Source organism: Notamacropus eugenii, chromosome 1 (assembly GCF_028372415.1).
Source record: "Notamacropus eugenii isolate mMacEug1 chromosome 1, mMacEug1.pri_v2, whole genome shotgun sequence".
NCBI classification, from domain to species: Eukaryota; Metazoa; Chordata; class Mammalia; order Diprotodontia; family Macropodidae; genus Notamacropus; species Notamacropus eugenii.
Genome location: NC_092872.1, coordinates 298,451,410 through 298,469,018, shown reverse-complemented (window position 1 = coordinate 298,469,018; position 17,609 = coordinate 298,451,410). Strand labels below are relative to the sequence as shown.

The window sequence follows — 17,609 nt, the reverse complement described above, 5'->3', positions numbered from 1 at the left end:
ATTACTAGCTACCACTTTTCCCAAAAGGCAGAAACCTCCCTTCTTCATTGTCAATTGGTTATTTAAGAAATCAGTACACCTACATGAATCACCCAGGAGGTAAGCAGGGGATAGGCTCTACATAAATGGAAGAAGCACCTCCATCAATGAAATCAGAAATCTACTCAAGTATGGATATCTTTTAGAGAAAACAGACATTCACTTAACTTTTTTAAAGATTTACTTTTTCTCTAAATAGGTTTCGAGTTACATTAGTTTATGCGTCCTTCTTGACAAATACCTGTCTAACAGCTTTCTGGGATTCTTCAACTTTAATTTTCCATTTGTTTTCTTCCTGCTCCACACTTTGCTGTAATCTCTGTAAAATCCCTTCCTACAAGAAAAGAAAAAGATTAGTTGCTTTATAACACATTCATATTAAAGAAAAAATATTAAGATGCTACTAGATGTTAGAAGTCATATGAAAACATAACAATGTAGATTAAAAATAATTCCTACTGTTTCTGCAAGAACAGACTTGTATTTTTCACATTCTAGCTGTAACATCACGTGCATATCATCAGCTTCTTTCAACTTTTGCTGTAGAACCTGCAATAATAAAATCACAAAATACCAAAGCTCATTTATTTGCACGTGAAAATTTTATACTAGAATTTTATTCTCAATGTGCAATATTCAATACATAATTGTTCTATGGCATGGCAAACAGTTTTTGGTTGTTTCCTGAGAAAATATTCCTTAAACTAACCGAATTGGTCATGGGGAAAATTTAATGGCCCCCAATTTCATTTTCTGCTTTTAAAATTCTAATATTTTCCATCTGTTTCTGTTGTCAGCATAATTTTTAGATGAAAAGGTTTGACAATTATGTTTGAGAAGTCTTATAGCATTCTTAAAGACATTAACATGTGCTAACCCTTCCCCATAGTCTTCTCTAGGCAGAATGAGAGTAGTTATAGAATATACTGCCTCTTTCCTGATATTATGGAAGTCAGTTAGTCTTTAAGGGACAGAGTTTATAGCTAAAATAAACTGAGTATTCCTAAAGTAAACAAGCAAGTTAGTGCAGACTGCTAAAAGAATAGTAAAACATGCTCTCTAAAATTCTTTGAAGTCAATCTGCTGCAAACCATACGAAGTGGAACTTTCAGATGATCATCTAGGAGAGGCCCCCAAATAAATACAACAGTGACAACAGAGCAAGGAGATAACAAGTATCCACAGCAAACCATGTCTCACTTTCACTGAAACAGCTACCCTTGGAAATTGCACCCATTTCATCCAACATATTAAATCACCATTTACGCACAAACAAATGTCAATAGCAAAGGATAAAATCCATTCTACTTGGGACCACTCTCATCATGTCCCTTCAGATATTGCCTTCTACACAGTCAAAAATGGATGATATGTAAAGACAGCCATAATTTGATCAGGATGGGCATTCCCACCACAGATACAAATAAAAACTCTTTCCAAATTCTCTCATCCTATTCAATATTTGTCTATGGCTTCCCATATATCTTCTGTCCATCAATGAATGCACATTTAAGCACTTACTATGTACCAGGCACTATATTAGGCCCTAGGGATAGAGGTGAAAAACAATAAAATAGCCTCTACCTTCAGGAGCTTATATTCTAAAAGGGAGACAATATAAACATAAATTAGTGTATATAAAATATACAGCAATCAAAAAGCATTTTTAAAGTGCATACTACATTCTAGGCACTGTACTATGTATTGGGAATAAAAAGAAAAAACAATCTCTGTCATCAAAGAGACTGTAATATAATGGAGAGGATAACATACACATACAGATTAGATGCAAGGTACCTTAGAAGAGGGGAGACACTAGCATCTGGGAAGACTGAAAAAGGCCTCCGAGAGAAGATGGCTCTTAAACTCAGACATTCCTGACTTCAGAACAGAGGTGAAGAGGTAAAAGCATTTCAGGCACAGAAGACAGCAAGTTCAAAGATACAAAGAAGGGAGATAAAGCACAGTAAAGAAGACCAGTTAGGCTAGTAAGCCTTGACTACTGTCTGCATGGAAGTTATGTGAAATGAGAATAGATACAGAACCTCAGGTTAAGAGGACAAAATAAAAGATCACAGAGGAGCTCATCTTTCCTACAAACATCCCAGCCAGTATCTAAAAAGGACACAAGATAGGTCAATTAAAAAAACAACAGAGAAACAAAGGTAAGACCCTCCAACCAGTCTAGTGATTGCCCAAAAAACAGCCAGAGGCCTGCAGATGTTGAAAAGAATTCACACCAGGGAAATCCGTGCAAGGGTCATTACAGAGGACTGCAGTCTCCCAGCACTAGGAGAGAGGTTGCACCAGAGAAGCCAGCTTAAACACCAATAAATGAGCAAGCTTCCGTGTTCCCAACAGCATGTGCCCCTACACCTGGACCCTTCTACTTACTCATCTTTAGGAGACTATTAGGATTGTCCATCTTTTTTCACTGTAGCTATGTGACCAATCTGCCATCCTTTCTGGTCTTTAATAGCCTGAGTAACATTTTAACAACACCTTCTACATGCAAATCATTGTTGGTAGCATACTACAGGAATTATGTTTCCACTGTCTATCTGGTTCTCTGAATACAAAGAATACTGGTATTAGAAATGAGATTTTATAAGTGGTAGACATGTTATCCTAATTAAACCTCAAAACCATGTTAGTCATTGAACAAAAGGATTCTTCTCCAAACATATACAAATCAAACTGAAGATAGCACAGTCACATTTCAACACAGTCTCATAATGTCACATTATTAGGTTTACTTGAGAATTAGGAAAAGGACAGTAAAAAAAAAAAAAAATTGCTTAAGATGAATCCAATATTTTTTGCCTGGCTTTCAGCAACTCAGAACATAGGTATTTACAGGTTACTTACGATACTCCTAGGACAAATAACTAAGATAGAGTTCCCATAATGTACACAAAATTTCCGTCCCTTTAAACAGGACTCGTCTATATACATCAAAGTCATCCCTAATACTATCTAACCCCTCAACCCCCCCATTCTAACCAGTTGCCAGATTTTGCCAACTACTCTTTCATAACAGATTCTGCAATCTTCCATTCATGTTGCCCCTGTACTGGTTAAGAACCTTATCTCACCTGTTCTATAGCAACAATCTCCTCCAAAAGGGTTTTAGCAATTTCAGAATCTACTTTTTCCACAAAGTGGCCACATTAAAATTCTTTAAAGACAGGTCTGGTTGTATTCCCTTGCTCAAAAAATTTCCTTAGCTTCCTAATGCATATAGGAAAAACACAATAGCTGGCATTTAAGGCTCCCTACAATCTTACTCCCATCTACCTTTCCAAACTTTCCATAATCTTAGCTTACTCTATGTACCAAACAAACAAACTTGTTATTTCATTTCCTGAATTCAATATTCCATCTTTGGATCCTTTACACAGGTTGTCTCCCATGCCTGGAAAGTATTCATCTCTTCACCTTTTCCTCCATGAATCACCACAGCTTCCTTCAAAAGTGAAGGTCAGGTGCCATTTATAGGAATACTTGCTGATACCGCTCTCCCTGTAGAATACAAGCTTCTTGAGGGCAGAAGTTTTTGATTTTGTATGCCTTGGACCTAACAGTATTTTGTCACAGATACATGTTTTTTTAATTGAATACTTACTAACCTTGACATCTTCTGAAATGGAAGCTTCAATTACATATTCTTTTGCATTCTTTTCAAATTTGTGTAACCATTCACTAAAATTCTAAGGGGGAAAGGAGTAAAAGGAAATCAATATCCCAGCATTAAAAATGGCAACATTTTTTTAAATATGTAATTAAAATTATGAAGAAGTTTAATGGAGAAATCAGGCAAGCACTATCACCTCCAAAGGAAACTTATTTTGATGTAATCCAATCTTGTAAATAAAAACTAAAAATTTTCCCATTCCCCCTCAAAGAAAATCAAAGTAAACTGAGTCTTAATTTTTTTCCACCTTCAGACAAGCATATATTTGAAAAGACATGATCCACTCTAATTAAGTCACTGTGTAAACACAGGTTGGTGCTTCCATTAAGTTCTTTGTTAAGACTGACAAGAAAGAAAACAACGAATTCCATTACAAAACAGATTGTTTACAATGTACAGATTATTATTCTAGATCAGCAAGAAAAAACGTAACTTATAGCTCTTTCTTTTCACTTTTAAAGTATCTTTCAATTATTGTTCCTAATACTAATAACTCTAAACAACATAACCTTAAATAAATTTTGGTTCCAGAAGGGACTCCGGTTCACACTAATGAATGCTGATGAAAAAAAATGAAATAAAATCTTAACAAAAAGATTACCTCAACACATCCAAAAATTGTTTATGATAATAGATTTGTATTTAACAATACCAGGGATGAAAGGATAGCTCAACATCAGGAAAACTATTGACATAGTTTTTAGAACATAATGATAAAAACAAACATTTCAAAACATATGATTAAATAAGTGGATACAGAAAAATCCTTTGACAAAATACAACATTCACTTATCTCTAAAAAATTTTATAAAACAAAGTATAGAAAGACCACTTTTAATATGCTAAAAAGCATATTTCTCATACCAAAAGTTTGCATATTATGGTACAAGAAAACTGTAGAAAGTTTCCTGATGATAAAAGTAAAACAAGGATAGACTGTTTTTCCTAATTTTTGAAATTCTCCTCATGGTGGATGATAAGGCAAATGAAATAAATACATAAATAAAGGCAAAGAGAAAAAAAAACTTATTTCAATTTGCTCACAACAGGACAGCCTATTTAGAAAATCCTGAACAATCATCAAAGAAACTAAGTTATTGTACAATACAGAACAAATACAAAAAATAAGCATTTTGGTATAGGAATAACAAAACCAAGGAAGGCTTAATAGAAAGGAAAAATCTCATTCAAAATAACTATAAAATACTAATATCTGCAAGTAAATTAACCAAGTTATATTCAATAAATATACACATATAAGGATTACAAAACATTCTTTAAAGAAACAAAAAATGACAAGTAACTAGAAAGAAATTCATTATTCACAAAAGGGTCATGACAACATAGAAAAAATAGTACCACCAAAATTAATGAACATATTTAAGGCTATGTCAAGCCAAACAACAATGGTAATATTTTACGGAGTTGGACAAAATAATTCATTTGGAACAGAAATTCTAGACCTTCAAGGAGAAAAAAATAAGTAAAACTAAAAGGGAAGTCGCATTTCCAGACTGCAAATTCAGTTATAAAGTAGTCATTATCAAAACTATTTCGTAATGGCTAAAAATTGAAAAGCAAAAGTATAACTGACTAAATAAGAATCTGAAACAAATGCACTTAAAATCCCAGTATTTGATAAACATGATAAATTATTGAAAGGCAAGAACTTCCTACTGGACAAAAACTGCTAGGAAAATTGGAAAACAATGTGACAGAAAATAGATTAGCTTAAAATGGATATTGTCCTTAATATTTAAGGTCACACCACAAAAAAATTAAAAAAGAGAATGAAATCAGTACCTTTCTTATATTTAGGGACAGACTTCCTAACCACAATAATTACAGAGGCAATCACAAAAGATGAAATAGATAATTTTAATTATCTGAAACAAAAGTTTTTTCCAGGAACACAATCTGTGCCATTAGGACAAAGGGATGGGGCTGTGGAGGGGGGATATCAACTGGGGGAAAAAATCTTTATCAAGTATCTCTGAAAAGCATCTAATATTAAAGTTATAAGAATCATAGATCTGCATAGGAAAAGACCACAGAGGCCATCTTAGTCCAACCGTGTAGAGAATTTAAAAGTGGAAGTTATTTGATACAAACCTAAGTCCTTTGTTTCATACAAACAAAATCCAGTTGTAATGTAGAATAAACAATGACTGAAACAGTTTACAGTAGTGGTTTTTCAAAGCTTTTTGAGGGTCCCTTTTCAAATGTCAAAAAATATAGAGTATTCTCACATGATTTAGTAGTTGTCATGTATTTTATTGTAGCTAAAGGTCACATTCTCTGGCTCTCCTCTATGCCTTTCACCTCATCTCTACTGCCTTCCCTGGTTTCCTTTAAGTAACAAAAAAACTCCTTCCTTGTACAGGAAGCCTTTCTCAACCCCTTTTAATTCTAGTATATTCTCTCTCTGTTTAAGTGTTATCTCACTCATTAAATTATGAGCTCCTTGAGGTCAGGGATTGTATTTTGCTTCTTTTGGTATTCTCGATGCTTAGCACAGTGATTGGCACATAGTAGGTGCTTAATAAGTGTTTATTACTGACTACTAATATATGGATTCAAGAACTTTTTATTATTACTCTTCATCCTACTCACCCCAACCCAGAACCAACACATTCCTCAATGGACCAATAGTCAAAGGATGTGAACAAAGAGCTCTCAAAGGAACAACTGCAAACATTAATAACCATATGAAGTTTATTCCATATCCAAATAATCAAAATAACTACGCAGTTCCACCTCACACTCAGCAAAATGGCAAAAATGACAGAAAAAATAGAAATGGTCAATGATGAAAAGTCATAAAAAGATGGATACACTATTTGGTGGAGCTATGAATTGGTTCAAAGTTTCTTGAAAGCAATGTGGAATTCTCTTTTAAAAAGTGTGGAAAATGTTCAGTTGTTTGATCCCAATGGTAGGCAAAGACAAAAATAAACATTCCATATAGATCAAAACTACAGCAGTATTTTTTGGTAACAAAGAACTGTAAACGATGTAGACACTGACTGACTTGTGAATGGTTCAACAAAGTGTGGTAAATGAACATAATGGAATGTTATTGTGCAATAAGAAACAACAAATATAAGACAGAGGAGCACGGGAAGACTTACATGAACAAAGTGAAATAAAAAGAACCTAGAATGCACTGTGTCTCTACAACAATGTAAATGGAAAGAATAAAAAAAAAAAAAAGAAAAACTGAAGGCTGCTGTCTACTTAAAATGACCAAATGATACTGAAGATGAAATGAGATGCACCTTTTTTCTCCTTCAACTGTAGGTTTGAGTGGCATTGGGGGGGGAGAGGGTGGGGGGGGGGGAACAGAGATAATTTATATACTATCAACAGTATATAATTTAGCTTTGCTAAATTGCCCTTCTTTCTTATAAGGAAAGGCATGATAGACAGTTAGTCAGGGAGGGATACATGACAATTAAGGCAATTGTTAAACAAAAGATACCAGTTAAAAATTACCCGGTTTGACTATCTCATTTTACACATAAGGAGATAGGCAATGGGAGGTTTAAATGACTTGCCTAAGGGTGTACAGCATTAAATGGCAATGCCAAGATTCAAATGGAAGTCTTCCTGACACCAACTCTGCTACTCCATGTTGCCTAAAAAGTGCCAATTTATTCAACATACCAAGACAAAAAGGGATGCAAGATTATCAATTTCAAGTCTCATTTTAAGCCTCATATGTTTTAAAGAGGATTCCAAATATTTTAAAGAAGAAAAAAAAAACCTGTATTATAAATCTTTTAAATTTTTTCATATGGTTATTGATAGTTTGGATTACTTCCCCTGAAAACTTGTCTATTCATATCCTTTGATATCAACTGGAGAATTGCTCTTGTTCTTATAAATCTGAATCAGTTGTCCAGGTATCTTAGAAATGAGATCTTTATAGGAGAAACTTGGCGTAAAGCTTTATTTCCCTCCCAATTTATTGCTTCTAATTTTAGCTGCACTGGTTTTCTTTTTGTAAAAACCATTCAGGTTTTTTTTTAAATGATCAAAATTGTCCATTTTACCTCCTGTGAACATCTCTATCTCTTACTTCGTCCCGAACTCTTCCCCTATCTAAAGATTTAACAGGCAATTTCTTCCTTTCTCCTCCAATTTGTTTATGATGTCACCCTTTATGTTTAGAACATGTACCCTTCTGAAGTTTGTCTAGGCATATGATATAAGATGTTGGTCTATACCTAGTTTCTGCCAGACTGCTCTCCAGTTTTCCCAACAGTTTTTGTCGAATAGTGAGTTCTTGCCCCAATAGCAGCTAGGTGGTGCAGTGGATAGAGCACTGGGCCTGGAATCAGAAAGACCTGAATTCAAATCCAGCCTCATACACTTAATAGCTATCTGCCTCAGATTCCTCAACTGTAAAATGGGGATGATAGTAATAACACCTACCTTCCAGGCTGTTGTGAGGATCAAATAAGATTATATATGCAAAACACTTAGCAAGGTGCCTAGCATTTAATAAATACTTCTCTCCCCATCCACCACTGCTAATCAGTCAATAAGTACTGAATTAAACACTTAACACATGCCAGGTATTATGCTAAACTTGCTTGACTGGGAGAATGGTGGTACCCTTGACAGAAATAGGAAAGCTGGGAAGAAGGGAGGGTTTGAAGTAAAGAAAATGTGTTCTGATTTGGGCACAACAAGTTTGAGTTACCTACAGAACATTCAATTGGGGAGATCTAAAAGGTAATTGGTGAATGGTAGGAGGTTAGGGCCAGATAAGCAGATTTAAGAATAATCAGTACACAGGTAATAAATGAATTCATGGGAGCTGATGAGATCATGAAGTGAAACAGAATAGGGGGAAAAGAGGCCCATGAAAGGATCTTGGGGACATTCATGATAAGTGAACATGGCCTGAATGAAGATCCAACAAAAGACCACCAAGGAATGATCAGATAGGTAGAAGGGGAATAAAGAGAAAAAAAGGGTCATAAAAACCTAAAGAGAAGAGAGTATTCTAGTAGAAGAGGGTGATTATCAGTGTCAAAGGCTGCTGCAAAGAAGACTGAGAAAAGGCTAGTAGATTGGCCCATTGCCATTAAAAATATGTATGTATAAGCAGGCTCTTCCTTGTATTATCAAACCAAATCCACTTATTCTTATAAATATGAGTCATCAAAAAAAATTAGCTGAAGTTCATTGTAACAATTCCTTATTCCATTGCTAGGTTCATGATGTTAAAATATTAAGTAAAATACCTTGAAGAGCTTTCCATAGATTTACCAGCTGAACCTAATCAGACATTGTTTTTCTCTATCAGTTCAACCAAGCTGCTTAGATAAATGCTTAGCATTTGAAAAATAAAATTAAAAAATTAAGATATGTACCTCTTGTTTTCCATTACTTTAATAGCTACCATGAGTAAAGAGCTAACTCAGAAATCACACACATAATTACTTTAGTTAAATTATGCTCATGGAAAAGATTTCCAACAATTCTTTTACACAATTTGCCTTTTGCTGTTAAACCTGTAGAAAATTATGCTTAGAATGGTATCTTCCATGCTATTCAATAACTGTGGTTGTAATTTATATAATTTTTAGAATTCCTCCTCAAAAGACACACAACATATTATTAAGCTAAATGCCACGCTAGGTATTAAGGGAGGCAAAAACAAATTTCCAGTCCTCTTTTCGAGTGAAGCTTTCTTCCTGATGATTACATCTCCTGCTCTGTCTATCCATATCAGGCCCATACCTCCCTTCACTGTCCCTATTTCATTTTTGTATGTCCTTATGTACCACTGTCAGGAACTCTTGTTCTATTATTATGTGGGTCTTTTGAATCAGACCTGCACCCTCATGGAGAGGAAGATCGTTTGTATACATTTTATATTTACTTATTTGCATACACGTTGTTTTCCTCACACAGAATAGTTCCTTGACTAGTCATGTCTTATCTTAGTATCTCCAGCATCTAGCACACAGAAGGTACTTAATGAATGTTTGTTCACTTTAAGGAGTCTGACTTTCTTATTTATTTACATCATTACTATTAGTCACCTAGCTTCACAATCTCAGTCATCCTTCATTCTTTCTTTTCCTTCAACCTTCATATGCAATCTGTTGTCAAATCATCTCACACATTCAACCTTTTTTCTAGTTAAGGTCATCACTGCTACTCATATGCACTGTTACAACAGCATCCTAATTGGTCTCCCTACTCCCCAACTTTCCTCCTTGCAATCTCTCCTTCACAAAGCTGCCAAATTAATCTTCTTAAAGCACACAAATGATCATATCACCTGCCTATCAAAAGAATCTTTAAAGTTTCACATTGCATCTTCAGCTTGGACTCAGCAACTTCACTTCCATTCACCTTTTCAGATTTCAAAGATTATTTCTCTTCAAACACTTGGCTTACTTGGTGGAGTCCTAACTTCCATCTCCTGCCTCTGTGTATTTGCGTAGGCCATCTGCCATGTTTGAAATGCATTCCTTTTAGACCTCTCTCTACCTCTGGAAGCCTCCTTCAAGGCTTCACTTCAGACCTACCTTTTATAGGAAGATTACTCTGATCACATTTGGTCAATATTCTTTCCTTCCTCAACTTATCTTGTATTTACCTATCTATATACTCAGTACATTATTCCAACAGTATGCAAACTCCTTCAGGTCAAGGACTGTTTGTTTTTATCTTGGTAGCCCCAGTGCCAAACAGTCAATACGCACCTGTTAAATATTTGTTAAGTAAATCTGAATTCATTAAGCATTGGGAAGCTAATTAAAGTTTTTGGTCAGTGGAGTGAAATGAATAGATCTATGCACTCAGAAGATTAATCTGGAAGCAGTCTGAAGGATGAAATAAAAAAGTCAAGAAAACTAGTGAAATAAATTTGGGGGAGGGTACTGAAGGTTGTGATTAAAATGGTAGCTGTAGGAATCAGTGGAAGAATCAGATGTCAAAGATACTACAGAGGTGCAAAACACAACTATGAGGTTTCAAGCATCTCACAATAATTGACATGTACATAAGTCTTTAATGAAAGGTGCTTTAAGTATTTTTTATTTGTCCCTCACAACTACCTTGTAAGGAAGATTTATAACCAAGGAACCTAGTTAAGACTGCCCAATATATATATATACTTTATAAAGAATAGAGAGTTCAAATGACTAAGTAGCAAGAGTAACTTAATAACAGTAGCATTTTAAATAATCTCAAGTGAAAAAAAGGCATTATTTCTTTCCCTACAATGTCCACAGCAACCTAATATGCTTCTCATATATAGGAAGCAGAAAGTTTTGGTGACTAGTAAATAATCTCTAGAATAAATTTTGGTTTCTGTTTGAATTCTGCTATTCAAAATGTACCCAAGATCTACATAAAATAAGAATTATAGAATAAACTTACTTTCAAAAGCAAGAGTATCATGTAACTATTAGCATCTCAATTAACTAAAAAAAAAAAAAATCAAATATGGAAAATGTGGACTTACCAAGTTAGAAGGAACAGAAACTCCAGGAAACAATTTTTTCAGAATTTCTTTAGACTGGGTCTCAACCACTTCCAACTGTTGTTGTCTCTCCTAAAGCATACAGATACAGACACACACACACACACATACACACTGGTATAATATGAGATAATTTGGATACAACCTTTTTTTTTTTTTTAACAAGAAAGTCATCTAATTTAAAAATCTTATTTCCAAATAGTATTAAGAAATACTTCCATTTCAAGGCATCAAACTAATTCCAAAGGTATCTAGGATATCAAAGCCAAATATTATATCATGTAAATCAAGAACACCACCTAGTTATACAAACATTTTCTATGTAACAAAGTAATTCTAAGTATATAACGTAATCCTAATATAAAGTAATAATAGTAATCCTAAGTATAATAATAACACTCAATAGGATGTTAATAGCACTTAAATATTTGCTGAACTCTGGCTTGAAAAGTATTGATGCTCACCAGTCCCATAGTCAGTACACAAGTCAAGCAGATGGATTAGCAAACATCAATGAGAACATAGCCCACAACTGATGGACAATAAGTATAGTGGTACAGATTCAAATTTTTAGGGGTATATTTCACAAACCCAGATTCAATATGAGTTTAAACTAAATAAATTAAACAAGAAAGCAAGAAATTTGGAACACTGTAATTTGATAAGTACCACATTTTTTTTAAGGTGGGTAGGGAGTTGGAGAAGTTTCACAAAGAAAACTTATTTTATAATGCTATGAAGATAACAAACATATACAAAATATTTTAGTATTTGTGACCTATGGGTACCAAAAACTGTAAATTTAAAGAAACACATGATAAAAGTGGAGCATATACATACTCTTAAGAGATCTTTATTCTTAAATGCATTTATAATGAGTGCTATACTTTGCAAACTAAGGTTTGTCAAAATTAGGTTGTTTTAACCATGTTCTATTTGTTTAGTTCAACAGAAAAACTATATACATATATATGTATGTACATATACATATATATGTATGTACATATACATATATATGTAAAAACTTATCTATAATAAGACTGATGAAATCTGAAAATGCGCATCTGAACCAGCCCAAAACAACAAACTTTTCATCTCAAAACAGTACTAGTCAAATTTTACAGGATTCATTAAAACATTTCTGTGTATGGCACAAGAGAATTTTACTAGAATTTCAAAAACATTTTAAATCCACTTTAAGACTGTGATCTAGAAACAGATCATAAAGATAACTACTAGCTTTAAGTCTGGACAGGTGAACTTTACTTTAGGTAGGCCCAAGACATTTTTAAAAATCAAAACTGACAAATTAAGGAGTGATTTTTTTACAAAACCTTTTACAAAAGGTTTCTTTCCTTAATGAAAAGCAGGATTCCATTAATAGTTAGTTCCTGAAATATATTTCAAATTATTTACTTTACGGCAATTCACATGCCATTTTTCAAGAACACATCTGCAAAAACTGAAGTGCTTCTGTATAGAAAAGCCAGGGAACTACTATTTCAAAAAGGACAAAATAATAAGCACTATCATTCTTAACTATGGAATTAGTGAAACAACTTAAAATCATTCAGGTAAGAAATAAAATAACCATTTACATCAATTCAGGGGACATCTCCCAAAGTTTAAAAAAAAAAAAAGTCAACAATTATAAAGGTAAGGAATTTTATTTCTACCTATCAGTAACGCTAAGGGAAAAAGTTCATAGGACAATAGATTTAGAGTTAGAAATAACTTTAGTGGTCATCTCATCACATATGAAGCAAAAGAGGTCCAGAGAGGTTTAGTACCTTGTCCAAGGTCATATTTATCATATGTAAGATACTGAACTTTTTCATTGTACTATGTAAATTCTTCCATTTATCACATTAGCAGTTTATTATTGAATTCATTTCCATTTTTAAGTACATATCAATATTGAACCATCAGTATTTCTAATTAGAGTACCAAACTGAAACTAAAATAAAATGGCTGCCTCTCTTACTATTTGTCTGAATATAACTGATGCTAATAGTGTTTCATATTGAATTAATAAAACTGGTCACTGAAAATGCAATATAAACATAATATAAATAATAAACACATTTACCATTTTAAACTAGCATGGAAATATATGACTTTTCCATTTAACTTAAAGCAAGTCTTCCCTGATTAAGTTCTTACTATGCCTTAATAGTGTCATTACATAAAAAATTATATATTCTCAGGGCAGAAGATATGCTTTCAATTTTACACAATTTATCATACTGAGTCAATATAACTTTAATCCATGCCATCTGTGAGTAATTAACTACTGGAGTACAAAAGAAAGAATTGTAAATCAGATCCCAAGAGAGATCCATCATACTCCACCATTCATGGGATATAACTTCTTGATGTCCCTGGGATATAAGGGAAAAAAAAAAACTTTACCACTTAACATAAAGGGTAGGCAACATAGTCTGGTAGAGACAAAGTTTGGGGGGGGTTGGGTTTTTTTTTCACCAATGCAAGTAAATCCCAGTGAGGAAACTCCCTTGTACTTATTCTGTAACTTAAAATCTGGAAGAGTTTAATGAGGCACCAAGAGGCTAAAGTCAATTGCGCAGTGACATACAGCATAGATATGTCAGCAGTTAGACTCAAACACACAGATGTACCTGAGTTTGAGGCCAGCTCTCTATCCACCTATCTCTATCCTTTAGGTAATCAGAACTGAAAGTACAGTTCAGATCACAACTAAAAGGATTTAGGGAAACAAATTTGCCTGCAAGATTGGCAGCCTGGTAGCACTAGTTCCCTAGACTATTGGAGCATACTAAAAAGATTAGAAATTTTGAATAATGAAAAAATGTAGCATAGTGGAAAGTAAAGGAATTAAAAGACCTGAGTTTAGAGTCACAACTCATCCACTGGACTAACCATACAATTATGGGCAAGTCACAGCCTGTGAACCTCAATCTCCTTATTTGTAAAATGAAGCTATTACTTCTGCTACCTAGCAAAGGATATGTGTAAAAATTTTGAGATGTTACCTGTCCTCTGACCCATTACAGAGACTAGGGGAGAAAGAGAAAGTGTCTTGCAGGTCAGAGTGTAGATAATGAAAACCAGTAATTTATTACCATTACTGGAAATGGCAAAAATTGTTGTCCAATAGGGTCAATCATCATAAGCACAACACATTTTACAATTCTGACACTTACCATCCATGGTAGTTTAAGGCACTGTTATCCTTTCTTTATCAAATGTTTAAGACTTACATTTAAAATTCTATAGGTTAGCTATTTTTCACAAGGAACACATGATTAAACATGACTATTCTTCAATGACTATCATCAAGGCAAGTTTGTACACACTGAATCAATTACTTCAAGTAACAGAGTCAACATTTTTTCAAGAATTCTGAGTGCTGCTCTGTGCTCAAGAGGTGTATCCTGATCTTCACAGGCAAAGAATCTAAACATTCATTACTGCCAAATAATTTTGAGTTCAGATATTCTGATTTAAAACTGTGTTAATTGCAACTACAGAAATCCTCTTTAGAAGTCAAACACAAACACACACACACACACACACACACACACACACACACCCCTTGGCCAACAGGATAAGCTCACTAGACAAATCACATAGTCACTAATAAACCACAAATTAGATCTCTGTCCTCAGATTCTTCAGGCAAGAGTGCATATCACCAAAGCTTAAACAATTAGGTGAACAAATAAATCAGCATGCCCAGAAATTAAAGAAAAAAGCTTAACAAATAGACAGATAGAAGCAGGTGAATGTATATGAATGTTCATTAAGAATAAATTTTTGTATTGAAATTGCAGTAAAAGTTAAATGCACTAGTTTGATTCTTTTTTTGTAAAGACAGGCTGCAGATTGTTTCTGTTCAACTCATTGTTTCTAGGACTTAGCATTACAACCTTGGCAGTCTTGTTCACTTTGTCCTGCAGCATTTTTTCAGTTGATGCCAATGCTTCCATTGCTTTCCAGTTTTTCTCCCGAAGGTCCTAATTATTTTTAGAAAGAATTATTTCAGTTCAGCCAATATTAAAGGTATCTTTTTGTCTTTAATTTTCTCAGTATTTTGCATTACATTCAATAATTTGCATTTAAGTGCTGGTTACTGCAAAATTATTTTGTTGAAGGAAATATAGCAACAACAAAAAAAAAACCCATAAGTGTGATGTTCAAGCATTAAAATGGAGAGAGAAAAATGACAGCTGTCTCATGTGTTCTGAATATAGATACCTAATACAATGGTTTTAAGAGTGTTATTACCATACTGTTCAGTACTTTGACTTTACTTGGGACAGAAAAAGAAAGCATTAAAAAGTAAAGCACACACAACAAGATTACAAACAGAATTTTAGGCATAATGAACCGCAAAGAATTAATAAACAGAAAATATAGCAGGATATCAAGAGTTTATATAGTTTGTGCAAAGTCCAATATCAATAACAGAAACTACATATTTCCAACAACCAAATTTTCCTATAGATTTTTCCCTTGTCTTAGAAAGACATTTCAACTCTTCCGGGGAAAGAGACTGTAACTTTTTAACTCCTACATCTTTCTTGGCAAGATCAATCAAACGTATACTCCACAAGACAGTTTGATATGAATGTCTAAACTAGTTGACTAAGATCAAGTGTGCAGACCACAAAAAAAATTTCCTCTTTCTCGGGAACAAACATTGGTGACTGGAAATCTAGATTTCTCAGGACTCGATTTAACAGCATTAATGCTAGCAAATATAAAGAGATACACATCTGAATATGGTATTTTCAGTTATTACCTGAAGGTTGCAAATTCAAACAATGACCATAATATATTACTGGTACTACACAAATTGTTACTTCCAAGAATCCAGTAAGAATCAAAACAATTAAACAATATGTCAAACCAAGTACAGCATACTGGTGAGCTCACCTTAAGTACTGGGGATATGTCTTCCTATTAGAAATGTTACAAGCATGCACAAAGGGCATTTCATAGTCCTAATTCTGACAAACCCAGGATGGCAAGAAAATGTTACTTTAAGTATGTAACAAACATTTAAATGTACTAAATTTGCATTAGAAAATATACACACCACTGGTTTAACAATCACTTTATAGTTTTAGTATGTTTTCCCACCTATTTAACACCAGCAATTATCATTTTGCAAGTAAAAACACTTTGGCTTCTAATTATAGAGGTCTTCATCAGATTAGGTAGCCTAAATAATTATGAAATCTGCATTTAGTATTCACTTACTCAATTGACTGGTATTAGAAATAGCTTAAATACCAGGCTACATATTCCCGAAGATATCACCTCACCTACTCTCCAGCAAAACAATAAGTTTAAACAATGTTCCTATTACTTCCAGTAACACTCAATTAGCAAACTTCAGTCCTAGAACTGGGCCTTGCATCCATCTCACTTACAAAATGTAAATTGTATTAGATGGACAATAGCCACTACAACTTATTTTTAGTGTCAAAAAGCCGAGCCAATCAAATAAGAATAAATGCCTTTGACATTATTTTTTATATTCAGTTAAAAAAGTAAGTTTTTCGAGTAGAAATATAAAAGAAAATTACTTTTAACAGTATTGCTCCAGTAAGAAAGAATTAGAGCTTTGTCAATAATTTTAATTGCAAATGATAAATTCAAACGAACTGACCATTATTAAGTTTTCCCCAAAAACAAATCTACTATCCTGTAAAATGAAATGATTACGGAAAACTCTTCACATAGGAAAAAGCTGTCTATGTTAAAGACCTAAAGTAAAAAACAAATAAACAAAAAAAAGAAAGTAATTTCAGAACTAAAGTACAGAAAAAACTTCTTTAAAGACATGTACTTACATTATTTTTCTTTCTTTGTTGTTCAACTGCATTCTTCAGGATGTCTAGCTCATTCTGAAGACCAGTAACCTCTTTTTCTTTTGCTGAAATCCTAAATAGTGATGAGTAAATGACCAAAAAAAAGCAATTTAGATATTCTTACATCTTCTCAATGGGAGGAAAGGCAAATGCTTTAAAAGAAACACACACACACACACACACACACACTCTCTCACTCTCTCTCTCTCAAACAGTTCACCAGTAAACATCTTACACAAAAATTATCACCATGCCACTAAAAATAAGTCTACCTTAAAACTAAACTAATATGTAGACATAGATGAATGGAAGTTCTCAGAATTTTTAAGTGTCAAAAATTTGTTGCTTATGCTGAGAATAAACAGCATCCCCATGCGGGGATGACAAGGTGATTGTGGAGGAAGTCATTTTCATTTAAGCCACTAGCAGAGGTAGTGTAGCTTAATATAAAGATACTGGGCTTGGAGTCAGGAAAATATATTCGAATAATACCTCTGCCATTTAC

The 17,609-nt window shown here is 33.6% G+C and overlaps 1 protein-coding gene across 10 annotated transcripts in view; it reads right to left on the bottom strand.

Annotated features, from left to right (window-relative positions):
* KTN1 (kinectin 1) overlaps positions 1–17,609 on the bottom strand; it is a 134,387-nt gene that overhangs the window by 15,743 nt on the left and 101,035 nt on the right. For 6 of the 10 annotated variants that reach the window (XM_072629297.1, XM_072629292.1, XM_072629291.1 and 3 more), the window contains 6 exons: positions 17,087–17,177; positions 15,155–15,241; positions 11,226–11,315; positions 3,669–3,749; positions 499–588; positions 281–373 (listed from right to left, as the gene is read on the bottom strand). In XM_072629297.1, coding sequence (XP_072485398.1) covers positions 281–373; positions 499–588; positions 3,669–3,749; positions 11,226–11,315; positions 15,155–15,241; positions 17,087–17,177 — 532 coding nt within the window. Of the gene's footprint in view, positions 1–280; positions 374–498; positions 589–3,668; positions 3,750–7,962; positions 8,067–11,225; positions 11,316–15,154; positions 15,242–17,086; positions 17,178–17,609 lie in introns of all 10 variants that reach the window. The other 4 variants (XM_072629293.1, XM_072629296.1, XM_072629298.1 and 1 more) reach the window with 2 other exon arrangements.